Source organism: Podarcis liolepis (assembly GCF_965112155.1).
Source record: "Podarcis liolepis genome assembly, chromosome: 5".
Classification (NCBI taxonomy): domain Eukaryota; kingdom Metazoa; phylum Chordata; class Lepidosauria; order Squamata; family Lacertidae; genus Podarcis; species Podarcis liolepis.
Genome location: NC_139556.1, coordinates 45647446 through 45675305, shown reverse-complemented (window position 1 = coordinate 45675305; position 27860 = coordinate 45647446). Strand labels below are relative to the sequence as shown.

At 41.0% G+C, this 27860-nt stretch overlaps 1 protein-coding gene and 1 long non-coding RNA gene across 14 annotated transcripts in view; one reads left to right on the top strand and one right to left on the bottom strand.

Annotated features, from left to right (window-relative positions):
* Positions 1-27860, top strand: part of PTPRE (protein tyrosine phosphatase receptor type E) — a 159933-nt gene that overhangs the window by 118748 nt on the left and 13325 nt on the right. For 5 of the 13 annotated variants that reach the window (XM_083506152.1, XM_083506156.1, XM_083506162.1 and 2 more), the window contains 11 exons: positions 8859-8961; positions 9277-9350; positions 13433-13566; positions 16661-16751; positions 18497-18573; positions 18703-18739; positions 19942-20039; positions 21770-21889; positions 22585-22748; positions 25095-25230; positions 27642-27791. In XM_083506152.1, coding sequence (XP_083362278.1) covers positions 8859-8961; positions 9277-9350; positions 13433-13566; positions 16661-16751; positions 18497-18573; positions 18703-18739; positions 19942-20039; positions 21770-21889; positions 22585-22748; positions 25095-25230; positions 27642-27791 — 1184 coding nt within the window. Of the gene's footprint in view, positions 1-8858; positions 8962-9070; positions 9176-9276; positions 9351-13432; positions 13567-16660; positions 16752-18496; positions 18574-18702; positions 18740-19941; positions 20040-21769; positions 21890-22584; positions 22749-25094; positions 25231-27641; positions 27792-27860 lie in introns of those variants that run through there. The other 8 variants (XM_083506157.1, XM_083506164.1, XM_083506161.1 and 5 more) reach the window with 5 other exon arrangements.
* LOC310708222 lies at positions 13634-17564 on the bottom strand. Its single transcript, XR_014526925.1, has 2 exons — positions 17392-17564; positions 13634-14451 (listed from the first exon to the last, which is right to left on the bottom strand). It is a non-coding gene; the product is annotated as an uncharacterized lncRNA (long non-coding RNA).

The following is a 27860-nucleotide window of genomic DNA, read 5'->3' as shown; positions in this document are numbered from 1 at the left end:
GTTTCCATCGTTGGGCTAATAATATTCTTGCTGCAGTGGTCACATATAAAAACAATTTTTTATCATTCTTATGAATTTCTGTACCTACCATACCAAGTGAAAGAGCTTCTGGTGTTTTTTAGAAATGTATATTTCAACATTTAAAAAATTTCATTATAAATCATTTCCCAGAAGTCTTTTACTTTTTTACATTCCCACCACATATGGTAAAACGTGCCTTCTTTTTCTTTACCTTTCCAACATTTGTTGTTTGTTTTGAACGACTTGGCTAGTTTTACTAGTTTTATATACCATCATTTTTCATTATATTTTCTACACCTTTCTTTAATAAAGCACTAGAACTGATCACTCTAGTTTTTTGAAATCCTTCTGTTGTATCCCTGCACCCAACCGTTCCCACAAGTTCTCCTTTGGGCCGGCAGTTCAGAACAACGTACCCCTGGTTTTGTTTTTAAACTTTGTTATCTGTTGCCAAAGTTGCCATCAGACCTGAATGTATAATGTTCAGTTTCCCAGAAGAATGCATCCATTTCCCTTTCTGATCAGTTTGGCTTGTTTATAGCTATGGAAGTGGATTGTAGTTTCAGGATGAGAAAGAATTATAACAAACAAACTGGAAAATCGCTGTCGTTTACTGATGAAGATGCTAAAGCATGATAATGCCACTGGTTGGGTGATTTGTTGAGTTTACCTTTGCTTGCATGGTCTATCCTCTTTCACCAAAGTGTAGAAGCTGCTTCCACATGGGGCATTCTCTTGATAGAGAAAAATAAATGTGATGATGTGGGCTCGGCCAGTAGCATAGACCTGAACCACCCAGTTGATACAGGTTACAGATGAGTTACCCTAGGTAAAATCTAAACAAGGTTGGCCACAGAGGCCCTGTGAAATAAAATTAATTTTATGGCTAAAATTAACCTGAAGATTGCCACTTGTCCAGTTTTAATTTTAATTTGTTTGAATTAATTGTGGGATGTATCTTAATTTATTGATTGCTTGTTTTTATGCATTGTCTTACTTGTATGATGTTAGCCGCTCTGAACCCAGCTTTGGCCAGGGAGGGCGGGATATAAATAAAAATTTATTATTATTATTATTAAAATTAAGCAGAGTTTGGACACTGATAGATTTTGCTAGATTGCATCCTTTCCTGGTTACCCCATACAGTGGTATCTCTGGATGTGAACGGGATCCATTCTGGAGCCCCATTCGCATCCTGAAGCGAACGTATGATGTAACAGCACGTTTGCACGTCTGCGCAGGTTGCGTTTTGCCGCTTCTGTGCATGCGCGTGGCGTCATTTAGAGCGTCTGCGCATGCGCGAGTGGCACTCCGTTACTTCCAGGTCACCGCGGAGCGCAACCCGAAAATATTTAAGCTGAAGCGTATTCATCCCGAGGTATGACTGTACACTTAAATAGCTCAGTCAGTAGAGGGTTGTGGGTTCGAGTTCTACATTGGGCAAAATATTCCTTCATTGCAGGGGGTTGGACTAAGTGGCCTTCATGGTCCCTTCCAACTACAGTTCTATGATGATTCTAACTTTAATATTCTCTGAATAAGAAAAAAATAGAAGGTAGCAAAAGTATTTCAAATTTATTCGTGCAAACAAGTTTGTAGCTACTATCCTTACAAAGTGTTGAAAAAAATATCCCCTAGGAAGATTGTGGGGGAGGGGAGGAACATCCAGAAAGCACTGAAAGAGCAGCTATGGGAAGGGGAACCTGTGGCCCCCCAGATATTGCTGAATAGCAGCTGCCACTATCCCTGTCCACAGACCATGCTGACTAGGACTGATGGAAGTGAGTCAGCAACACCACAGAATCCTCTCCTCTGGAAGAAGTGGCCTGCTAATAGAAAGTTGATGTGGAGTTCTCACCTTGCGATATATTGCTTTTCAACATACCAGTGCTGAGTGGGACTCTGGGGAAAGGGAAGCAAATTGTGCTTGACCGGTGAGGGTCCGTCCGTCCCCGAAAAAGCAAGGAGCAACTTGGCCTACTTAGCCCCCAGTCATATTACATATTCTCTCTCTCTCTCTCTCTCCCTCTCTTCTCTCTCTCTTCCCCCCCCCCCCGTTCCTCGTGTGTGTCTGTGTGTGTGTGTGTGTGTGTGTGTGTGTGTTCGTTCTCAGGCAGTTATCTTAGCAGGTAAAGCCTCTTGGGCTTGCTAATGGGAAGGTTGGCAGTTTGAATCCCTGCGATGGGGTGAGCTCCTGTTGCTCTGTCTCAGCTTCTGCCAGCCTAGCAGTTTGAAAGCAGACCAGTGTGAGTAGATAAATAGGTACCGGTGCAGTGGGAAGGTAAATGGTGTTTCTGTGCATTCTGGCTCTCATAACAAACCTCTGTGCGCCAGTAGTGGTTTAGTCATGCTGGCCACATGACCCTAGAAAGCTGTCTGTGGACCAACGCTGGCTCCCTTGGCCTGAAAAGCGAGATGAGCACTGCAACCCAAAGTCACCTTTGACTGGACTTAACCATGCAGAGGTCCTTTACCTTTACCTACCTCTCTTCTCAGCAGCAATAATGTGGCACATTTCCTTCTCTTGTTTCTTCTCTCCCTAAGTTCCTTTACCTCCATGTCCCCTTTGGGATCCTTGCATGCTGAGTATTGTTGAATGCAATTCTTAATGAGTTACTTGAAGCATTTTTTTGCTCAGCAAGAATGCCGACTGCTCTAGGGACTTTGGACAAAAGCCACATAAATGCCCAGGGGAAGCAGGTATGTCACCTGTTCTACAGCAGCTTAAATAAACAGTGTAGCAGTTGTTCTAATAGAGAATGCTCATACACCATACATTTAAAGAACATAACTTCCCTCACAGAATCCAGGGAATTGTAGTTTGCTAAAGGTGCTGGGAACTGTAGCTCTGTGAATGGTGAACTACAGTTTCCCAAGATTCCTTGGGGGGAGCCACGTTGTCTAAATGTGCTTCAAATGCTTGTTGTGTATGCAGCCAAGGTGAAGCACGTGTAAGTTGTTTTTGGCGATACATTGGTTGTGTGTGGGATGGCGGGGTGTTAAACAAAAAACCTTACCTTATTTGCAAAAACAGCAAACAGCAGACAGTACTAAATGTTAGTATTAAGAGACACACAGGCCACAAACGTTTATAATGGTGTCATAGAGGAAAATAAAGATTGCTGGGGGTGGGGTGATACAATAGAGGTTTCTAAAAATAAGAGCATCAATATAGAACTTCCCCCTTTCCTCATAATGCCATAAATGGGTGGCTTCGCCTTCATGCCTTGTTTGTCAGCTTCCAGAGGCATATGACTCTCTGTTGTTGGAAACAGGAACTAGAAAGAAGAGCTTAGCCTAATCCACCCAGGCAGTTATCAGCTTTGATGAATGCTACCTTATTGCCACAAAGCCTGCTCAGAAGTGGGGGAATGTATTTGCTTTAATGTACTAGATTTTGAACATATTCCTTCTTGCAAAATTTCACATCCTGGGTTAGAGAGTACCTGCTGGAATTTACCCCCTGGTTGGAGCAATAAGAATCAAGCACCTAAGACCATCCTTTGCAGAACCTGGAAAACAGCAAAGTCATGCCTTGGAAACTGCCATGCTTTCTGCCAGTTCCCCCCCACCCCACCCTCCTCATTTGACAACCCTCAGGATTTTTGCTGTAGGGCCTGAAAGCAGAAATCCTATGGCACAGCAACACTAAGCTGGCTATCAACACAATCCCAGTGACAGCTGCTTCAGGGTCTGTGGAAACATTTTGAAAGGTCATTCTTTCAAAACCAGAATTTTACATTCAGTAACATCATAGCTTGTATTACTATGAAATTAAGCATTTAGCTGCCTGTCTAGCAGAGGTGGTGTATGCCTGCACATTGAATCTTGCCCAGGCCAGGTGGAGAAGAGCCCATGAGCTAACAGACCTTTCTCTTTTATATCAAGCAACAATAGGTATGAAGCGTTATAGACTTTCTTTGCCCCCTTTTATTATTGTTGTTGGCTAGGCATGCATAAAGGTCTGCAGTGATGGTTGAGACTGGTGTCATGGTTGCGGATGCATCCTTCAACAAGCAAAGCAATATTCCATAATCTAGGGGTTAGAGGGCAAGGATGCTTAGAAGAGACATTCCTAGGCTTACAGATTCCTTGGCCACAGGATCTTTTCCCTTACTCACAGCTCTTTGACAGTGGCCTCGTTTGCATATTACACCAAGCCCAAACCATGGTTAAGGATGAATGTGCAGGCTCTCAGGGAGGGAGTAATGGATGCCATGCTCCTTCCTGGTCATTCATCTTCTTCTGAAGCTTTTCCTGTTTATAAAATTTTATACAGGGAGAAGATCTTTTTTAAGATGGGGGGCCGGACCTCTGTTTTATTTAATGCATTTCAAGTAGGAACAGGGTGAGTGCCCTCTAATAAGAGGCGATATTGGCATATTGAAAAGGGAAGTTATTTACAAAGATTGGCTGGATCTGATTATCCAGACGATAACTAAAGCTTCTCATAACGTGGAGCCTAAATTACTGTTGCTACAGCTCTCCAAACCTTTCAAACCACATAGCCCACCGAGTGTCACATGTTTAACAAATTGCCATACTCTATTTTAGGCCTGTACTGCTGCGGTTGACTATTTGTTGCAATGAAAAGGACTGCAGCAAATAGATCTGTAGTTTGTTGCTTGTGTTTGCATTTAGTATAACTGCTGAGTATATTTATTATAAGAATTGTTAAATCATGATTATTCAGGTTGCATTTATATGCTTCTGTGCATTTAAAGTGCAAAGATAATTCACTTTCATAAGAGTATTACAAGTTTGTATGCATATGGAAATCAGAAAATCACTAAGTAGCTTTTCCCAGTGTGGATTTTTGAAAATTCTGCTCTTGTGCATATTATTTCCAGTGGTGTGTCTAAGAGACTAGGTTGCAAATCATGAAGTTCCTGGTTTGAATCTTTTCTCTGCCATGAACTTAGTAGGTGGCTTTAGGCAAGCTGCTCTCAGCCTCAGTCCTCCCATCCATTGTAAATGGATAATACTGACTAACCTTTTCAGGGATGTTACAAGACTGCAACTAGATAATAACTGGAAGGTCCTGCCCAAATGTTTTTATTCAATGCCATCTGTAAGTTCATAAGGACAAAAAGTTACGTGTTCCAAATACTTTATGAAAAATGTTCTTCTCTTTACCCCACCAACACCAAAAAGGGATCCATTAAATATTACAGTATCATTTTCAGGGTTTGCAGAAGTATACACTACCCCTGTTAAAAAAGACAAACCAGCCCAGGGTGAACTGTGCATTCTTAGTAGCTGCAGAATGTTGAAAGATAGGAAACAGAAAGCTGGTTGTGTAGAGTAGAATGCCCTCCATGATCCTCTGACAATTTACAGAGTTGTATGCTGGAGAAGGGTGTGGTGGGTGGGTGGATGGATCCCTAAGCAGGAACATTCCTTCCATTTTTTCCCTTTTCAAATTATGCAGCTCAAAACAGGAAAGCAAATATTGTGAACATACAAAGTTTTAGTAATAGCTTCAAGAGAAAACAACAACATCGCCTGAAAAATTAGATGTGCATGTTCTGTTACACACATGACATGCTGCAAAGAACAGCCATAACAAAGTGAAAGTTGTTGTGATAACACAGGATGATGATGATGATGAAGAAGTATTACTGTTTGGATTCAGTACAGAGCTAGGAGTCACCTTCAGTATCTACCTATTATATGTTAAAGTCACACTGCCAGTGTTGGTAAGGTGGTCCCTGTTGCCCTTCTTGCTTGGCTTCACTGGATGGCTATTTGAACACAGGAAAATAAATTTTATGGAAAATATGGGTGACCTTACAAGACATTGATTCTGATGTCCATCATTCCAAAAACACATATTTTCAAAGTAAAAAATTCATAATAGTTCATAGTAGTGAAAATTCACTCACTTAAGAGATGTATTTTATTGTGTGTGTGTGCTTTTATGTTCACACACACACTACACCTGAGCTGTAAGAGTATATCTCCTGGAGTTTTGCAAACTTTTATATGCATACAATAGTTTTCACCTGCAGTGTGCAGCTTGTAGCACCCGTGGTCCATAAGTGCATAAGTAATTCAGTGCCATTTGTAAGTCGAACCATGTGGAATGGGTGCGACAGCCTAGTTTCTTCCATGCCAGCAGTGTGTTGTCTCAGTGGCATGGAAAGTAACCACATAATTGCACTCATTTCATGAGGCATTTCTACCATAATAATTATTAGTTTTATTATTGTTATTTACCGTATTTTTTGCCCTATAGGACGCACTTTTTCCCCTCCAAAAATGAAAGGGAAATGTGTGTGCGTCCTATGGGGCGAATTCAGGCTTTCACTGAAGCCTGGAGAGCGAGAGGGGTCGATACGCACCGACCCCTCTTGCTCTCCAGGCTTCAGGAAGCTATCTGCAAGCCTTGGGAGCCCCTGGGAGTTCCCGCCGGGCTCCCAAGGCTTGCAGATAGCAGCTTGTTCTGGGGGCTGGGGTCGGGGGAAGCTCGGGCTTCCCCCGCCCCAGCCCCGCGCCTGGGGGGGGGAAAATAAATTATTTTTCTTTATCCCCCCCCCAAAAAAACCTAGGTGCACCCTATAGGGCGAAAAATACGGTACATACAGTGATGGTTCCAGGAGCACGCCCAAACTGCAACCTGCCTCTTTAAGGGGTGTGTAACCCCATCCAGAGCACACAACTTTGTCATCTGCACTTTTGCTAAAGAGTAGTACGAATGATCTCAAGCTTCTGATAAGCTTCTCCAAGTTCTGATATTAAGGACCACCTCTCCCCATATGAACTAACACAGACCCTACAACCATCATCTGAGGCCTTTCTCATGTGCCTCCTCCCCGAGAGGTCCAGAGGGTGATGATACAAGAGCAGGCCTTTTCAGTGACGGATCCCTGTTTCTGGAATGCTTTCCCCAGGGACGTTCGTCTGATGTCTTCATTACATATATTTAGGCACCAGGCAAAAATGTTTCCCTTTAACCAGACGTTTGACTGATTAACTTGCTATGTCTTTTTAAACGTATTTGGGGGAGGGGTTTTATTGGTTTGTTCTAATTTTTATTATGTATTCTGTGTTTTTATGTTGTGAACCGCTGTTGTGCTTTGCAAGAGAGTTGTTGTTCAGCAAAAGTCTGTTGCACATGCACAATCTTGTGTGTTCCATGTAAGGAGATCTGCTGCTCTATTTAAAGTTCAGAAGCTGTGAGAAGGAAACAATAGGTGGGGAAAAGAGGGGGGAACCTTATCAATTAAAGTACAATGATTGGTTTGGATTCCTCTAGGTTATGAGGCAGAATGAAGTATGCTTAGTCCTATGGGTATTTATTAGTTTTGTTACAATGGATGGCATTGGATAGAAAAAGTATTTCATTATAAATAGAAGAAATCTGTAACTAAAGCTTCTGGAACTAAATATTTAGGGTGGTTCTGTGTCTGAAAAGCCCTAAGGATTCAGCAGAAAATAATACTTTTGTTTCTACATAAGGAATGCCTGTCGTCTCAGTATTATTGTAAAAACAAAAATGTTATGACTATACACTTTTTTATCTCTCATATCTCATCGGCCATCTTTTCTTTCTTCCTCCCTCTGAAATATGATGTTGGTATTTTCTAAGATTATTACTCCGAGTATTTTTATATGCCTAATGTCAACACCCATTTTTTCACCTTATATTATCCCTTCTTCATTTGCATTTGGTTTTAAACAGCAGAGGTTTAAATAAAGCACAGTGGAGGAAAACTGAAAAGAAAAGGTGATGGCTTTAAACCATGGCAAAAGTTTGAGTAGAGTGAGCAGGGGTGGAACTGGGTGAGGAAATGGCAATTTAAAAGAGGGTTTGAAATGTGCCCATCTCTGCTATTTTCCTTGTTAAAACTGACTTGTCTGGGTTTCCTTAATTTAAAAAAGCTCAGCTTCACTCCATACCTGCTTTGCTTAAACCTGTGGCATTGTTTAAATCCACAGTTTTCATCTCAGGGTGGCTCCACCCCCATTTTACTTAAACTTGTGTCCCTGTTTGAGTACAATGAGAAGACAGGAACACTGAAAGGGGGAAAGTGACTGTTTTAAACTTCTCCCTCTTCCATTTCTCACCTAGCTCTTGTCAAAGAGATAACAGATGCAAAGCCCTGACATATTCCATGGTACATTCCCACAAATATGTATTTAATTCCAGATTCAGTGTAGCACAGGGGTCAGCAAACTTTTTCAGCAGGGGGCCGGTCCACTGTCCCTCAGACCTTGTGGTGGGCCGGTCTATATTTTGAAAAAATAATAATAAACAAATTCCTATGCCCCACAAACAACCCAGAGATGCATTTTAAATAAAAGCACACATTCTACTCAAGTAAAAACACGCTGATTCCAGGACCGTTTGCGGGCCGGATTTAGAAGGCTATTGGCTGGATCCGGGCCCCGGGCCTTAGTTGGCCTACCCATGGTGTAGCACGTTAGCAGAGATTGTTGATGAGGAAGTAAGAACTGGTGGTGGTTTGTGAGTGGGGAAAACTTACTGCCCTTTTAAGCTTAGGATGAAAATCAGTTGGCATCCACCTGTTCCTGGTGGTCAAATATTCCACAAAGCTCAGAAGGGTACATGAAGGCCATTTATGGTTTGATGGCGTTGTCTGACAGCAAAGAAGCAAATAGCTGTATGGCAAAACTATTTTGGAAGTGACAAGGGAATTGTAGCTGTCAGGATTCTCATTTCTAGCCAAGAACTTCAAAAGAGATTATAACTTGCTCAAAATGCTATGTGGCTAATTCGTGTTAAGTAGGAACTGTGTGCATGCGATTTTATCTGTTAGAGATTAAGAAATTCGTTGTTTCCCCACTTCTTACTTCTCTTTTTAAACTCCTAGGCCCTCCAAAAGAAAACAGTCCACCGCCACATCTGTTGACTTCAATGCTGATCCTGATTCTGGTGTTTATAATTCTGATCCTTTTAGCTGGCTATTTCTTCAGGTAAGCAGACATCAGACGCTTAGCTTGGAACTAGTTCTGTCTTGTTTCCATGTGATCTAATGAGGAAATGAAAGTGTGTTGCGTGCAGCTGTGCCGGCTGCACTCACCCACATTAGCGAGGGCAGCAGAGGATGTTACACACACTGTTTCTCTCCACCATCTGAAGCTTTTACAAACGGAAGATGATTAGAAAGAGTTTTTCCAGAATTACATGGTTTGTGAGACAAGCTGCAGTATTATACGTAAACAGGTAACTTATTTATTCACAACAGATCTGCACTATCCCCCTAAATTTATCTTATTATAATTATTAAGGTTCAGGAAACACAGAAAAGCAGTGGTGACTTCAAGTGATAAAAAAATACCGAATGGAATCTTAGAAGAGCAAGGTAAAATATAAATTTGATTTACTTAATATTGAAAATCTTAGGTTTTTTAAAGTGGTAAATATAATGCTGAATGTAAATGTTTGGTTACTGAAATGTTTGTTACTCTTAGTTGTTGTTTTTAATTTAAAAACTTTCTTTACTTTTTAAAGCAACTTTCGCTTTTGTAGTAATATGCTGCTTACAAGTTTCTATCTATAACAGGGTGTAGGATCCAACACAAAGACTGGAAATTGAATATATTTATATTTAAAGTCTAGTTAGACTTGGGCCACTTTTTACATATTATAAATGTTAGGTATAGAACTGAGAGATCTTAAGTATACCTTGTCCTAAAATTAGGTTTGAAGAAGGGTATATAAATATTTTAAAGAAATAATTACACAAGAATGTTTTGTAAATGTGAGAAACAGTAGTTTTAAAACATGTGTATCATACCTATTCATTTGTGAAGGAGACAGAAATCACTGTAGAACCCAGCTGAGTGAACTGGATGTTTTTATTTCATGTATTAAAAAAAGCCTTGAAACAGAGCCATGAACTGGACTTGCAGAAAGTTGCAGCTATTGAATAATACTTTTGTTTAAAAGTAGTGGCTCTTAAGCATCTTTATCTCTGTCCTAGATCAAAACCAGTGTGATGTTGCTGATACCTATCAATTAGATATTGCGTTCCAAGTGTTCAGGGCAGTTTGGACTGCAATCCTGTACACACTTACCTGGAGTAAGGTCACATCCTCTAAATCACTTGGCTTTCCCCAAAGAATCCTGTGAACTTTAGTTTACCCCCTCAGAGACCTCAGCAAACTGCAGCTCCCAAGATTATTTGGGGGAAGTCATGTGTTTTCAGTGTATGGCGTGAATGTGACCAAGGTCCTACCAAACTTAACAGGACTTGCTTCTGTATTGCTGTGCATAGGATTGTGCTGTGAGAAACATTCTCTTGGTGTGAAACTACAGTTTGTAACTGGAATTATAGCGGGTTGGTTAGGCGAGTATTTTGCTTTCCAGATATAACACCCCAACCCTCGTAGTGTGCCCCTTGCTCACAAAATTTCAAGGCTTAGTTTTTAAAAATAAATAAATAAAATAAAATATGCTATTATAGTCCATTGTAGCTAAGGAAGGATGGATAATGCCTTACTCCAGGTCCCCAATAATACCCCTTCCCCTGTGAATGAAAAGCAAGAGGCAGCCACATGTGACATTTGTGTAGTTTAACTCTCAGTGGCTTGGATCCAGAAACTCGGCGAGCAGAACTAGGGCACTCCTGTGAGTGGAAGGAGGAAGTTACTATTTTGTCCTTTTCCCTGGAACTGCCAGTTCCCACTGAGAATCTGCTCTCAAAGGTTTCAGGCTCTTTGAAACACATGAGATTGCTTGGAGGACTGCAGGAAGAAGGTGAAGCTGGCAAAAATCTCTGCTTTCCTCCCCCCCACCTCCCCCCCTCCCCGTTCTTCCAGTGGGAGTTTATACTAGGTTACAGTCTCTCTTGTGAATAATAATAATAATAATAATAATAATAATAATAATAATAATAATAATTTATTTATACCCCGCCCATCTGGCTGAGTTTCCCCAGCCACTCTGGGCAGCTTCCAGTGTTAAAAACAATACAGCATTAAATATTAAAAGCTTCCCTAAACAGGGCTGCCTTCAGATGTCTTTTAAAGATAAGATAGCTGCTCATTTCCTTCACATCTGAAGGGAGGGCGTTCCACAGGGCAGGTGCCACTACCGAGAAGGCCCTCTGTCGTAAGGTCGTAAGAAGAGCCTTTCAGAATCAGGCCAAATGCCCACCTAGTCCAGCATCCTGGGCTCACGGGGGTCAAGCAGAAGCCTATAGGAAGTTCACAAGCTGGATGTAACAGCATGTCCCCCATTTTTGATTCCCAGCAGCCTTGCATTCAGAGGCATACTGAGGGCTTCAACCCGTCATCCTTTCAATAGTCCTGTATTGTAAATTTCCATTTCATGGGCAAGGGGCTATGAGCTTGCCCAGGAGCAGCTGGTTTATAGCTGAGTTTAATCCTTAAACTGGTTGGCTAGACTCACAATTTACACTACTGGCCACTGAGCTGCACCTGATTTTATGTATAAATAAATACAAATACATTAATACAAATACAGTGGTACCTCGGCTTACGAACTTAATCTGTTCCGGAAGTCATTCTTAAATCAAAACTGTTCTTAAACCGAGGCGCGCTTTCCCTAATGAGGCCTCCCACCACTGGTGCCCTTCCACCATTCGGATTCCGTTCTTAGACTGAGGTAAAGTTCTCAAACCAAGACACTATTTCCGGTTTTGCGGAGTTTGTAAACCAAATTGTTCTTAAACTGGACTGTTCTTAAACCGAGGTACCACTGTATAGGCATAGTAAGTGTTACACAAGAATATACCATCCAGCTGTTAGAGCAGACCTATAGCAGAAACAGATAATAAGGAAACAAAAAGAGGGGGAATCATAGAATTGTTGGAAGGGACCCCAAGAGCCATATAGTCCAACCCCCTGTCATGCAGGAATCACGGCTAAATTGTTTCATGCCTTTTCTTCATTACAGCTTGTATTAATGCTCATTTTTCAAATGCTGTGCGTATTTTTACAAAACCAATATATACGGCAGTCGTCTGGAGAATTATTGTGTACGTATTTATTTAACACATAGTCCTGCTTTCCTCCAGTGAGCCCAATGTGATATATGTTGTTCTCCCCCTCCCAATTTATCCTCCCCCAAACCCTGTGATGTAGGTTAGACTGAGAGAGATGGTGGCTGGCTCCGAGGTTACATAGTGAGCTTCATGGCTGAGTGGGGATTTGACCCCTGGTCTTCCAGGTTCTACTCCAATGCTCTAACCACTACAACATATTGAAAGCGTTAAAAATGAATGACACAATAGTCTGCTTGTCAGATTCAGCAGAATAAGTATTGGTGGGTGTTTCTAGATGTGGGGCTTCCCTTCAGAAGAGCTCATTGTGAAATTGAGCTCATTCAGCTATGAGTTCAGAATTACTAAACTGAAACATCTAAACGGTTCAGATGTGTGATTCCCTTCCCTTCAGTCCCTCCCATCCCAGAAAGGAACTCCCCCCCCCCTTTTTTTTTTTTTTGCTTTGGCACTAATATTCCTGCTATGGGATCTTTTTTCCCCCTTTCTTTCTTCTTAGAACTTATAGCCCACCCAGCACCAAATGATCCGAAGTCAGGTTATACAACATAGTTAAAACAAGTACAATTTACCATATTTTTCTGTATATAAGACTAGGTTTTTTCCCTTTAAAATGTCAAAAATTAGGGGGTGTCTTATACACGGATATATCTTCCCCCATTTTCTTAAATCTGAGTCCTCCAAAATTCCGTCTTATAGATGGAAAAATACGGTACATTAAAATTATAAAATAAAACCACAAAGTAACAAACCAGCAGCTTCCACTGACAAACTTCTCTTTCAACAGTGTCCCATCCTTTTTCCTGCTGTTATTGTGAGGCTTTTGTTTTCATCATCTCCCCTTTGTATGCTTTTATGCATAGTGTTTACTGTTTGATTTATTTATTTTTACTTGTGTAAAGTATGGTAAGTGTTTCCATTTTGGAATTGTAAAGGTTTGCTCTGCATTTTAAGAGGATTAAATGTACATCCCTCCTCTCAGCTAAATACTCCATTGATATTCACTGTTAATTATGAGTATGCTGGCTAAAAACGTAGTGAGATCCCCCCTCCCCCCGCTGTGTTTCAAGTCAAATCTGCACAGTACAGTATTGTACACATTGCTTGAGTTTGATGTGTTTCTATTCCGCCCACTGTCTGTCCCCAGTTTCCCAGTCTCCCCACCCACCACAGCTCCTATTGGTGAAGCTTTCATCCACCCCAACCCCCTCCCAAATCATCATCTTAGGAACACACCTCAGAGTTGAAGATTAAATTCTTCCTTAGCATTACTAGACTCTTTTTACACATTATGTTTTTAAAAGTGGGTGCTGATCTTCTTCTTTTGGTGAGCAGGCGATTCTAAATGAACATTTGAACTGCAGTGTCATTATTCATACCATATGTAATAATATATATTATGTTGGCATCCTATCCAGCAGAACAACAGATGCTTCTCAGGAGGTCTCCTTCTGGCCCAAAAAAGTATTTTCCTATTCCAGTGGAACATCTGGAACATGAAATACGGATAAGAGCAGCTGATGATGGAAAGTTGTTTCGGGAGGAATTTAATGTAAGTCTTCATATTTTGTATTTAATGTTGTGTTTTCTTCAAAGACACAGCAAGTACAGGTAACAAATTGTGTGTAATACTTTTATTTTATTTTATTTTTTATACCCTGCTAATCTGCCTGGGCTCCCCCTGCTACTCTTCCTCTAAAAGAAGAAAAGGTGTAGGACCTCATGTTTAAAATTTACATGTGTGCATCAGTTGGCATTTGTTTCAGGCTAAGGTATGGGCCTGTACTATGTAAACCTTACCACCTTTCCTTTTTGATACCGTGCCATTTAGAAACATTAAAAATCTTGCTGAGGCATGACCAGGTTTGCCAGTGAAGCCATGCAGGGGGCTGGCCTTGTATTCTATTTACAATCCGTGCTGTGCCTGAACTCAAAATGGCTCTTCATTCTCAGCTCCTGTGTGCTTAACTATGTTTCCTTTTATCAACTTATCTCATGCAAAATAATCCTGAAGAGGAATACAGTTCCAATAAAAAAACACAATAAAGTTATGCAGTCCAGCTGTCAATAAACAACAAAGCAGGAAAGAACACATAGGTAGTTAAAACACCTGTTTGCAAAGTGCAGCATTCAACCAAAAGGCTGGGTGAATAAGTAGGTCTTCCGTTCACACTGATAGTTTATAAGGCTCCTTGCCAGCTATATTGGGGGACGGGAGGAGTTCTGCAGGGTGCCTCTATTGAGCAAACACCATCATAGTTTTACTCCACCTGGCTGGTTCAGGTTCAGGGCAGCTTTGCTTCCGGTCTGCCCATCCTGACTGGTCATTCAGCCACCCCTCCAGGTTCTCATGTGCCAAGTTCCTGTACATCATTTCCAACACACACAGAGCCACTGTGCTACAGCATAAACAATTAAGGGCCTTGGCAATTCTCTCCTGTAGAAATACTGAAGAAAGGGGAAAGGCAGAAAAAGCAATGTCATTTCTTAGTGGTGTTCATATTCTCCAAACCTAGGGAGTTTCTCCCAATACTTACATATCTGAGCGACATTCTGTCCCGTGTGCCACAACTTTCCGAAATCCTACCTCCTATCAAACATTCTGACCTTTGCCTTAAAAGCTATGGAGTTTCCCACTCCACAGTGCCTTGTTGCAAGAAATGGGGATTAGCAACTGGTTATTATGGAGAACAGAGATAAATAATCACCAAGCTATCCCACAACTCAGAATAGCGTGCAGGCATATGGGTAGGTGCCGAAAATCCATGAATCTTGCTGAGGCCTGAATTGTGGTAGCAACTGTGATCATTGTGCTGTTATTTGCCGCTTGGCGAATGGGATGTGGAGAGAACTGAAGCTTCTCAGATACCTAGGGAAATCTACAGCTTTCCCCTTCAAATCAGTGACCTGTGATATCCTGACCTTCCTACCAATTAAAAAATATATGACAATTTTGAGGAAGCAGAGGCATGTTGTTAATCTGAGCACAACCCACTAGAGGAGTGTATGTTGCTACTCAGGAACCTTTTCCCCAAGTTCTGGCTCCCTATTAGCAGTAGTCCCTAAATATCTGCTTTTAATGGTGCTGAAGGTTTCTTGTAAATACGATCCTCACCTCGTTCAGTAAAGCAGGCTTGCTCTTTCGCTTCCTGCTACATTGTGGTTGCATACAGAAAGGGTTTCTTTTTCCTGGCTGCTCGCTCACTAGCAGAAAGGAACATACTATGTTGGGTTTGCTCTCTGACCTCATATGAACAGTTCTGTGAAGCTGAACTTACTCCTTACATCAGGTCTCATAGATGCAGCCATGGCAATGAAGGAACAGCATTAGTTTAGATTTGAGTTCATCTAAGTGAAAAACAAATGCCAATTAAACCGTCTCTGTTATGCAGCAGTGCTATAATATAGGAGGAGGCTATAATTGTCAGGATTGCATGTCAGCAGTTTTTATTATGATTATATGCTTAAAATGTGCCTTTTTAAAAGTAACAGTGCATCTCTGTCAATTAAATGTTTTATCTTTGCATGTCTATAAATAAATAAATCATAAATAATAATAATTAAATACATCCTGATGCCTTGGCACAGTGTGGCTCTCCTAAATATATTAGGTGATTTCATAGTAAAAAAAAAACTTCTTCTCCTTCACTAATTAAGTTTATTACTTTCTAATGGTAATTTACCCTGCCTCCAAAATGGAAGAATGTACCAATGTACCTATTTTAAATGTAGTAATGCAAATTACATGAAACCCTATTTTTAAAACACGGAAGTCCTGGTCCGGATAGAGTGATGTATAACAAGGTGTTGCATGTTACTACTGGCTTGAGAGAGAGTGTATTTATTCCTACTGGGACTGAATGATTTGACTCCAAGGATATATTGTGGTACAGGTGTGCACACTTTCCAGTGCAGCTGGAAATCTGTTCATAGAAGCATGCCTCCAGGTGCATTTCTGCCCTAATTGATTGGGACATGAACCTAGTGAATATCAACGCTGCCTTCTGGCGTTGATGGTCAGATGGTATGTTATGTATTTGATGGGCATGTCTAAGGCGCAAACTACATGTGTCACTTAAATTGTAAGTGAGTGCAAGTTTTCTTCCACAAATTACAAGCACAAGGTCCTGGTGTGGATTTGGAACCTGGATTTCTATGCAGACATATCTTCTTTAAAAACTTTAAAAGTTTATAGTCATTATAGTTTCTAATGAGCATTTATATGTGGATTGAAATAGATTTCTAAAAAAAATAGCACATTAAGTTAATCGCATCACACACACACTTTGATTGTCCTATTGCCTTGCATATTTTGAACTTCTTATTTTGGATTCACATGACTGGGATTTTGAGTCCTTCATCCATACTCGATAATCTTGTTCATTTTCAATGTTTATGCTTCAGTTCTTAATGGCATGGTCACTACATGAGTCATTTTGAGATTGTTATTTCAAGTTGCCAGTGCAAACAACAAACACACATCTTTCTTTGAAACTGGAACTTATTCCTAGGGTTGATGGATTCAAAGAATTTTGTTAACCTTTTCATGTGGGCATTATTGAGCTCCATGGGATACAACTGTTTTACTTAAACCATCTCCTCTATAGTATGCTGTTTTGAACCGACACTACATATTTTTCCTGTAGTCATTACCTCCTGGATATATGCAAGGAACACTTGAGATGGCAAATAAAGAGGAAAACAGAGAAAAGAACAGATATCCCAACATACTACCTTGTAAGTATTAATGATTTGTTGATTTATTATAAATAATAAGGTTTATATTAGGAAGGACCAAATTCTTATTAAAGTAATAGTGTTTTCCATGCAAGTACCCATCTTAATTTGTTGCAGAAAGAAACAACTGTACTGTGGCATCTAAAGGCTACAAGCTTTAGCCCTAGCTTTTATCGACTAGAGTCTCCTTCAACAGATGCATGCATTGGTACTATTCTCAGTTGGCAGATACAAATGTGCATGGATAAAGTGAAAAATAGTAAACATTTCAGCCAAATGACCAAGATGTACAGTGACTGTTGTGTGTTAAGCTTAAATGTATTTACAGTGGAGACCTGTCCCATTTTCTACCTGAGGCAAAACAGGAATTGCCTCCTCTCCCCCTCCTCCACTTCCGCCATCACCACTCCCACCTCTCACCAAACTTGGTGGAAGCCAGGGCACTCCTCAAAGTGTTGCCACTCGCTTGGCAATGTCACATGCCAGAACACCTCCCTATTGGCGGCACAAGCAGGCGGACGGAGCTCTTGCACTTCTGCCACCTGAGGTGGGCTCTTCACCCCCATCATGGGTGGGCTCTGTATATTTAAGATAATCACATTGACAATTCACAACACTGATAACATGGTTTTTTTCTAACCTTTGCTAAACAGATATAACTGGGGAGGTAACCATTATGGTTTGATTATGGTCTAAATAAATGGACTCAAACTTCCTGAGTTCTCCTTCAGCTTTGTCCTTGTTGGTAGGTGATACCAGGATGACAATCGTTGCTTTGATTTCTTTCTTGCCCTTCATCATAAGGCCTCAGATGACCTGCAGCAATTTAAAAGTACAATATTAAAATCAATTTAAAATAAATTACAGTCAAGAGAATAGGGTGACTGCACATGAATGAATTCCTGTTGGTGTTTATCTGATGCCATTAGGTCCTGTAACAGTTTTGCCTGAGAGCATTTGGGGACAGAGCTGGTATCAGGGTTTGTAGCAGTGCCTTGTCCCAGGGCTTCTGTCTCTCCGTTAGGCTGGGTCACCTTTTTACACGAGGGGCTGAATGTAAACAAGGGAAGGCCTGTCACCCCAGGCCTGTGAGAGAGAAATATAATTGTTTAGGATGGCTGTACATCACTGATGATACATTGGCATGGTTTTAGCTGGTTGCTGCTGGAGGCAACAGTAAAGGGCATCACCCTTATTAAGTCTGTTCATATGCTGATCCCGGACAAGTATCACTTCTAACCTGCCCTTCTTCTGTCTGCGTAAGACAAACAGGTCAGTCTCTACATGAAAATTATAAAGGGACAAATATTTGACAATAGAAATGGCTGCATTCCGAAACAGGGAGATGATATTTTAGTCTTAGATGAAAACTTAATGTTAATATTCTTTGAGAAAGGAACTTTAAAAGTGGACCGCGGAGTGAAACTGCTGAAGTAGAATTCATCAGTAAATTTGATTTTGTTTCATGGTCTCATTAATGGTTTTTGTTTTGTTTTGTGTTTATTATGTATTCTCATTTTGCATTTTTGTGTTGTGAACTGTCCTGGGATACTCAGATGAAGGGTGGTATACAAATTTAATAAATCAAATGGTGTCGCTATTGGCTTAAGGTATTCATCAGGCAGAATAATATTTTTAGAGTTTGTTTTGTTGCTGAGAAGAAAACAATGTATTTCAGAAGGTTGTCAGCACCTTATCTATATTTGCTAAAGGAGCTTCTAATTGTGTATGTTTGTTCTTTACAGACGACCATTCCAGGGTAGTTTTAACGCAAATAGGTGGACTTCAGTGTTCAGACTACATCAATGCTTCATATATAGATGTAAGTGAATAGATTTCTTTTTAAATTACTTTTTAAATTTTTTAAGCAAGCAGCACATTTACAGTTTTGAAATTCATATTGTAAGAGCATAAGTTTAAAAGACAACTGTGTACATTTTTTCCCCTCCAGGGCTACAAGGAAAAGAATAAATTTATAGCAGCTCAAGGTATCTCCATTATTTCATCCATTTCTCTTTTTAAATGTTTTGCTTTAAACATCTGCATGTACAAAGCAATTTCAGCAAATGTGTTCTTCAGAATTTACCCTTATGCTTAGGCAGTCAGATTTTAAACAGCTTTTTGAATACAGCTTTGGCTTTATACCCACCTCTGCATGTTCACACATTCCTTAGAGAAAAGGGAGGGTAGATGAGTAGTCCTGCTCCAGGCATTTAGCCTTGGACTGTTTCTAAGCCATCCATTGCAGCTGGCATGCTAACTCAGAACTCAGAACCCAGACTTGAAGGATGGGCTGCTCAAGACATGGACTAAGCACGTAGTGCAATTTCATCCATTTCTCCAAATTACATCAACAGGCAGACAGGCCTAAGGCTGAGCCCTATATAGCACATCGGGAAAAGGTGTGAGCAGCCAGGCAACAGTAGTGAGAAATTAACCACCACTTTGCCAACCTTCCACATGAGGAATTACATCTTCTACAAAGTCCCTGCCTTGTCCCGTCTCCGCCCATCTCCTGCTGGTGCTCCAGTTGTGTGAGAAGTTGCCATCTAGAAGCACCCCAAGCCAAAAGGAAAGGAAAGGGAGGTTTTAGACAATGAAAGATAGCATGGTCACAATGACATCATTCCTCCTATGAACTAGAATCAGATATCTCTATTTTGTGAGAAATGCTATTTTTTAATAAGCTGCATTAAGATGCATAGCTCTGCTTTAAACATACAGTAAATATGGGAAGCACATGGATTTGTTATCAGACCATTTTCATCTAATGAAAGTGCAGCCTTGTCCTCTATGAAGTTACCCATTACGTCATATTTGGAGGCCCTGCACTGAGTGCCCTATCTTCTGAGATTAGACAGGACCTTTGCTGCCTCTTTGGATAGCCTGTCTACATTTGTATGCATGACACATATGCTAGCATTATTTAGGTGCTAGATGAAGACAGTTTTATTTGCCTGGGCTTTTGTTTGACAATTTTGCTTCTGGGCAGCATTGCTACTGCTTTAGTATTTATTGTGGAATTATTTGGTTGGTTTTAAATCTTGTGAACTGCTTTGAACATTATTATCGATGAGATATTTTTAAATAAATGAAATAAATATTTTTACCCTTTTCCTTTTTTAAAGGTACAGTAGTATTGTTTGTGGTCATCATAGTTTTTGATTAAATAGCTGTGTTGTATGTGTAGGCCCTAAACAAGACACTGTAAATGATTTCTGGAGGATGATATGGGAACAAAAGTCTGCAACTATTGTCATGTTAACAAATGTGAAAGAGAGAAAAGAGGTAGGACACATTTTAAAAATATTTCCCCTCATACTGTTTGGAGTTTTCCCATAACTCACAAGACTGTTACTAATGTTACCACTTCCTGTTCCGAGTTCTTTAATAAGTCTGGGGTTTCTGACACAATCGCTGCAGCATGCTGGCTTAACTAAACTTTCTTTACTTCTGAGCAAATAATTGGTGACTAACTGAGAAACTTAATGGTGTCTGTGTGTCATTTCTGAATCATGTTTTCAGTCAAATGTGGATGTTCGGGCTTTAGCCCTGGTTTATGGCAGTTGTGAATTACCTTTAGAGATACAGTCATACCTCGGGTTACAGACGCTTCAAGTTGCATTTTTTCGGGTTGCAGACCGCCAAAACCCAGAAGTACTGAAAGGGGTTACTTCTGGGTTTCAGTGGTCGCGCATGTGCAGAAGTGCTAATTCATGCTTTGCGCATGCGCAGAAGCTCCGAATTGCAACTCGCGTGCGCAGACGCATCACTGCGGGTTGCAAGCGTGCATCCCGCACAGATCACATTCACAACCCGAGCGTCCACTGCACATAGTTTTCATTGGTAGGAAAATATGTATTATTTATTATGCATCTATTTTCCACCTGGGAATATACACTTGCATAGGGCTATGAAAACGTCTTTTAAGATAGTAATTCGTGTAAGAAGTCAAGAAGAGCCTGCTGGATCAGGCCAATGGCCCATCTAGCATCCTGTTCCCACAGTGGCCAGTCAGATGCCTGTGGGAAACCTTCAAGCAGGACTTCAACACAAGAACACTCTTCCCTCCTGCAATTTCCAGCAACTGGTATTCAGAAACATTACTGCCTCCAGTGTTGTGGGCACAGCATAGTTATTATGACTAGTAGCCATGTGTTGTGGGGGGCGGGAATGGCTGAGAATTGTTTGACTGCATTTTTCTCTTCCCTAATCCACTGCCAAATTTCGTTATCTTTCCTGGAATGCTAGATGGACTTTCAGGCTCCAGCTTACCTTCCAGCCCAATTACTAGTTCCTAGAATAAAACTGATTTCATAAAATACAATATGAAATTTCCCAGCACATCTGCAGCAGGGTAGAAGATGATGGCTGGAGCGTATTCGTGTGCATATTCATTTCCTGTTGTGCTTTTTAGGTAGCTAATTAAAAGTGAATAAGGTGTGTTTGGAAAGCAGAAAATTATAATAGTAATAATATTTAAATTTATATCCCACTCTTCCTCCCAAAGAGCCCAAGGTGGCAAACCCAAGCAGTAAGACAAGAAAAACATCTAAACGCAATTCCAATACAGATGCTAACAAAATAAATATATCTCGGTCACTGAGAAGCATGCAACTTTTATTGCTCAAGGATGACCTCTCCTGGCATTCATAGAGAAATGTTGACAGAGTTCTCAACAATTCTCTCATTGTATGCAGTATAGATTTTTAAAAGAATGTCATGTAACCATTGGCTACAAATGGCTCTGGATTGAAATTATTGTATCCTGCAACCTGGAGAAACGGGCTTTTAGAAATCAGAGAGGGATGAAGTCATACCTTAATGAATTTTTGGTCCTATGGTATTTCATAACTCACTGTTAATATAGTTAGGTGGTGTCAGTTTCAGTTTTAGAATTTTAAAAAGCATACTTTAAATAGACTCAAAATAACTGAACATCTTTATAGTAGCTCAGTTATTTGAGGGGCATATATTGCAGCTTGAAGTAACTGTGTGTGTTCTTTACATTTGCACAGGACAAGTGTTTCCAGTACTGGCCTGATCAGGGATGCTGGACTTATGGAAACATCCGAGTTTCTGTGGAGGACTGTATAGTTCTTGTGGATTATACTATTCGGAAGTTTTGTATTCAGTCAGTAAGTTATAGACCCCATTTAATATTTCTCATAACTGGAAAACGTTCCTGATCTATTTTTAACCTCTAAAATACGTACTTGGAATTGTCTGTTTTTGTTGAGTGAAAACTGTTTTTGTCAGATGAAAACTTAGCTCTACTCAATACTTATATTTTATTAAACTGTGCCCGAAGTGAGATTTCATTTGGCATTCTGCATGTAGTTTTTGTTTTCATGTTGCCATTAAACACTGAAGGCTCTAGTAGCTCTCTGTTCTCTGAAGCTTCTTTTGGGAGGGAAGTGTCTCTAGTTCCAATTGGGGTAAATTGTTCCCCATCCACTTGCCAGTCTCAGGCCAGGGGTGCTTACAGGTTAAGGTGTCCCCACAAGAACTCTTGCTGAAAGAAGGGGAAATGTGGGTGCATGAATACTAAGTTCTAAGTGAGCACAACATGCAAGGTCATGGAATATGCTTATGACTTACAAAGTGAGACCATTAAGGCACATGCTTTAATTTGCAGTTTCTATGCTTTTTGCTGGCAGCTGAGCAACTCTGTAATTCTCTTTATATACTGAACATTTTAAATGAATTCTTAGACTAGGCTGCTACCGCTGATGTCTGAAGAGGGAGGGATTGGTCACGCTAACTGGATTGTTTGCTGATTTTAGCCAAAGAAATAAATGGTCATACTCATATTTTGTTTCTGGCTCTCTAGCAGGTTTCTGATGGCTGTAAAGCTCCCAGGCTTGTGACACAGCTTCATTTCACCAGCTGGCCTGATTTTGGAGTGCCTTTCACACCTATTGGAATGCTCAAATTCCTAAAGAAAGTAAAATCATTGAATCCTGCACATGCTGGACCAATTGTGGTTCACTGCAGGTATGTGTATGTATAAATATGCAGATACACACGCATACCCATGAAAAATTACCTTGGGGTGGCTTAACAGGAAGTGGGCAAAATCAATTTTTGTGTGCTTAAGCAACAAGTGTCTCCTTAATGTGGGCTTTTCCTACTAGGGTCTCTGAGAAAGAGCAGAGCAAGCCAACATCAGAACTAGTGTCAGGAAACTGGCTTCTTCTGGATGATGATTATTATCTGTATTGTATCACCTGTGGAAAAAAAGCAAAGGTTTCTCCTTAGTTATTCATCAGCAGGGATTAATTTGTCCCCTTTTCCATTTTGAGAAACCGACCATTTGTTGTGACTGATGCCAAAATAAGCTTGTGCAAATCTCCCTTCAGGAATCTTTTTTACAATTTTAAAAATAGCCCATCGTACAAAACTTTACTATCAGCATAAATATATTCATAAAGCACCAGCAGTTTTCTAGGTTAAGAAAACAATACAGTCTCTGCTGCAAGCTTAGATATGGCACAGAAGTGAAAGAGGATAGAGATGGAACAGGAAAAGGAACAAGCTCTTCGTAGTAATGTAGTTGTATTCTTAGCAGTCTGTGTAGCCTTATATGTAGCTACCAGTACCATGAAGGAGGTAGGGGAAGGCAATCTGAGTCTGATGGAGGAGGAAGCATGGGTGATTCATGCATTCTTAAAACACACTTGAAAGTAATCAGCGCCCAATCAAAATGTAAAAATGCTCTTTGTACAACTTGTACCAGGATGCTTAGAAGAAGTGGTATCGCTGATAAACTTTTGTGTGTGTATATATAATAAATGGGAAAGCGTCTAAGGAAATAAGTTATGATTTAGAAAGCTGGAATATGACATCACAAGAACAACAGACTGAAATAAAATAATAGGATACCAGAGGAACATTTATGCCTAGCACAGGATGCCAAGCCCTTTTCCTCTGAAAGGAAGGCTGAAAATCATTTGAGTTATCAGTAATCAGAAGCAACCATGCCCCCTCTAGTGGTTGTGCTATTAAACAATAGGACAGTATTTTAGCATTTCACAGAAGATCAACACTGTACATTTTTATATCTAATGTTCATATTGGTGTCAAAATGGTATTTTAGAATTCAATTCAGTATACAGTGTTACCTCAGAAGTCGAACAGAATCGTTCTGGAAGTCTGTTTGACTTCCAAAACGTTCGGAAATCAAGTCACAGCTTCCGTTTGGCTGCAGGAAGCGCTTGCAGCCAATTGGAAGCCGCGTCGGACGTTCGGGTTGCAAAAAACGTTCACAAACTGGAACACTCACTTCCGGGTTTGCAGCGTTTGGGAGCCAAAACATTTGACTCACAAGGCGTTTGGGATCCAACGCAAGACTGTATTTATCTCTTCATAAGGCCAGCATAAGGTGCTAGTTAAAAATAAAAGGTGAGTCTCAAGTTCAAGATCCTAAAGTAGTTAACTTGGGGATGTGCAAAGTGTGTCTTAAAGTGAAAAGAGTGGGTGGAGGAGGGAGCCCTTGTCTTACCTCCTGATTTCCCCTCCTTAGCCCATCCCATGGGATAATTTTCCACATGGATACCGAAGTGAGTCCAGCTGCTAGTAGAACAGCAGCTGGAGGATGGCTCTAGGTGGAAGAGCAGAAAGCAGCAGGGAGGTTTCAGTAGCCCTTGCCTACGCAGCCATTTTGTCACTGTAAATTGTACTACAATATGTGTGATCGCAGCACACTTGCAATTAAAGGCACAGTGAACCCCACATTATGTAGTTTGGCCATAAGCAGCAGGAAGTAGAGTCAAGATTACTTATGGGTATGGTCCAATGGATACTTGAATCTGAGTTACTTTGGGTTTCTATCCCAACTTAGATTTATTCATGTTCATTCAGACTTCTTGCTGTGAGTCCCCAACCCAATGCGAAGTAGTCCTGGACAAAGAATGAAACCCTGTTGCCTTGGGACCTTTGCAGAAAGACTGTCTCACAACTGGGCAGGATTCCAGGTTGCAAGAAAGCCTTTGAGCATGCAGCCATATTTGCAAAGAACCCACACATTTTTTACATAAACATGGAGGGTGGGATTGCTTGGCGATCCCTACTCCTGTGTTGTTAAGAAGGAAGCATTGCCTAAATAGGGGGTCCTGTCTCACAATAAACTGAATGCAGGAGATGTTGATACTGCCACTAAACGTAGTGGAGAGAGTCTGCTCTGACCTGTCATAGTGCTTGCAATATAAGTAAGGAGGACAAAGAAAATCAGAAATATTGGGAGTATGACTTCAGAAGAAGGATTGCCAAGTCCAAAAAAGTTACTGCAATATGTTTCATCATTTTCCTCCTAATTCCTGTTGCGTTTCCTTTCTTCTTAAGTGCTGGTGTGGGTCGTACAGGCACATTCATAGTAATCGATGCTATGATTGACATGATGCATGTCGAGCAAAAAGTTGACGTTTTTGAGTTTGTGGCAAGAATCCGCAATCAACGCCAACAAATGGTTCAGACCGATGTAAGTAAATAAAATACACCTTATGTCAAATTTATCAATATTTTCAGCTTAAAAGATGACGGAATGACTCAGCCAATTGGAGGGAGGTGTTGGCCAACATTTTCTGCCCTCACCCATGAAAAACATTACACCTTTTGTCACTTGTGGGTAGGAGCAGGAAAGTGTTTGCACCCTGGGAATTCACCTGTGCTCCCTTACCAAAAAAGAAGTACTTCTTTGCTGTCTTAATCTGCTGTTCCTTTAATACTAAATCAGCTTTGCTTGCCCTCAGTGACATTGTCATTTGGCTAATCATGGTTGGCTATGCGATGACATCCAATCCAATCCAAATCTTTATTATGGTCATAGACCAGCATCTATGTCTCTATGTGATGACATCATTATTCCAAAGCAGACAAGACCTATTTTTTAAAAAGTGTGCCAAAGCAGCAGCCAATTAGAGCAGCAAATTGTGGGGCCAGGGATAGTGGAAATTAAGGCAGATAGTGGAAGTTCTCCACAGTGAACTCAGTCACACAGCCAATCCACAGGGGTCAACTCGCCATCCAGGGATCAGCCGCACAATGAAGTTTCCCACAAAGAGCTTGGTGCATGGCCAATCCATTAGAGCAGTGTTTCCCAACCGGTGTTCCGTGGCACACGAGTGTGCCGTGAGACATCGGCTGGTGTGCCGCGAGATGCCTGGAGGGAGGCGGGCGAGTTGGGCGGCGAGAGGCGGGGCGGCGGCGGCGAGGAGAGGCCGCGCCTCCTGCTGCTGCCTGGCGCTCCTCCTCGCAGCCGGCAGCGCTGCCTGGGCGCCTCCGCGCGACTCTGCCTCGCTGGGTTTGGTCTCCCAGCAGAGACGGGTCACACGCGCCCCTCCCTCCCTCCCTCAGCCTGCGCGGAGGGAGAGCCAGAGAGAGGCATCGCTCCTGCGCTCCGAGGCGGATTGAGCGCAGCTGAGAGGAGCTGCCGAGGGAAAAAACTTTCACTTTTGTGCGTCCCTCCCGGCGTGACGCTGCGCGCTGATGTCACGGGGCGGGGCTTTAATGGTGGTGTGCCTCGAGATTTTTTTTCAGTAAACAGGTGTGCCGTTGCCCAAAAACGTTTGGGAAACACTGCATTAGAGTTGATCAGGCAGCCCATCTGCTGGGCGGTAAGTCCAGCCCTGCTTTCTGCAGGGACAGGCTACGTGACTGAGTTCACCACACGGCAGTCAGTCATGCAGCCACCTGCCCTCACTTGACCATGTTTGACATCGACTATGAGGCTGGTTGAGCACGGTTTGAGGAACATCCTTGTTGGCTTAAATTCAGCCCACAGCAGGAGGTTCCCCTCCCTGGCCTATATGATACATGGGTAGTGGGGTGTTCCTAGTCAGTGTAGACCAGGGATAGCCAATGCCCTCTGGATGTTGTTGGGACTGCAGCCCTGGTCATTTGCCATGCTGGCTAAGGCTGATGGGTTCAGGGACATCTGGAGGGCACCATGTTGACTACCCATGATGTAAACAATACTGGGCTACTCTGACATAGTACAAGAGAACTTTCTAAGTTCCAGAGATACAAAACATCTGTATTAATTCTCTTGCCCTGAAAAGCTCCAATTCTTGCACCTTAGGACAGTCTTATTTTTCGCTTTATTTAGTCTCTGTTTTCTTTTCTTTTTTTAAAAAAAGGTGTGATTCATTCTTTGTGTTCTAAATGGCTCTTTGTGATTCTAGAATGCTTTTATGGCGTGTGAGCTGTTAATTTATTCTGAAGGATGAAGCTTCTCTGTAGTTTAATGTTGTTTTACCTCTCCAGACAAATCACTAGCTGCAACCAAGATTCTTCCTTTGCTTTACCGCTTGCGGTTTGTCACCAAAATTCCTAAATGCCATAAGGATGAATTATTACATATGGATAAGATACGTTTTATCATTATGGGAATAAACTTAGGTCAAGCTCATGCTTTTTCTAGCCTTTTGTGTGGCCAGAAAAAGGGGATAGTAAGGTTTCACTTCAACTTTTGTTGAACTGCCTTAGGATGATTAATCAAAATTCAAACGAACTGTGATTAATCTCCAAGCCTTGGTTTTTGACTCTGGATTGTTTCAATAAACCATATATTAGCAACATTTTAGGATTTTGATGTAATGCTGAACTTGGGTTAATTGAAAATGGAAGTGAAAACTTCCAATCTCCTTGTGGTCACTCCAGTGGATGAGAGAGGGATAAGCCTAGACTTGTTCCTTAACAGTAAACTGTATTTTATTGGCTTATTCAATCATAACGTATGTGTAAGTTTTTTACCTACCACTCGTAAAGGCAACAGTTACATTTCTGACTACTGTATAAAAGTGTATTGAGGTTATTCATATCATATATTATATGCGATTAGTAATATTTAAAGTGTGTCCTGGCTTATAAAATGGCTTACGTTCTTTACAGATGCAGTATTCCTTCATTTATCAAGCCTTACTTGAATACTACCTCTATGGTGACACAGAACTAGATGTGTCCTCCTTAGAAAAGCACCTGCAGCCATCGCACAATGCAGCACCAAATCTTGTCAAACTAGGGCTAGAAGAAGAGTTTAAAGTAAGTATTAAATAAAATTTTACAAAGATTTCAGGTTCACACTTAAAAGAAATAGTTTCTTACTCTGAT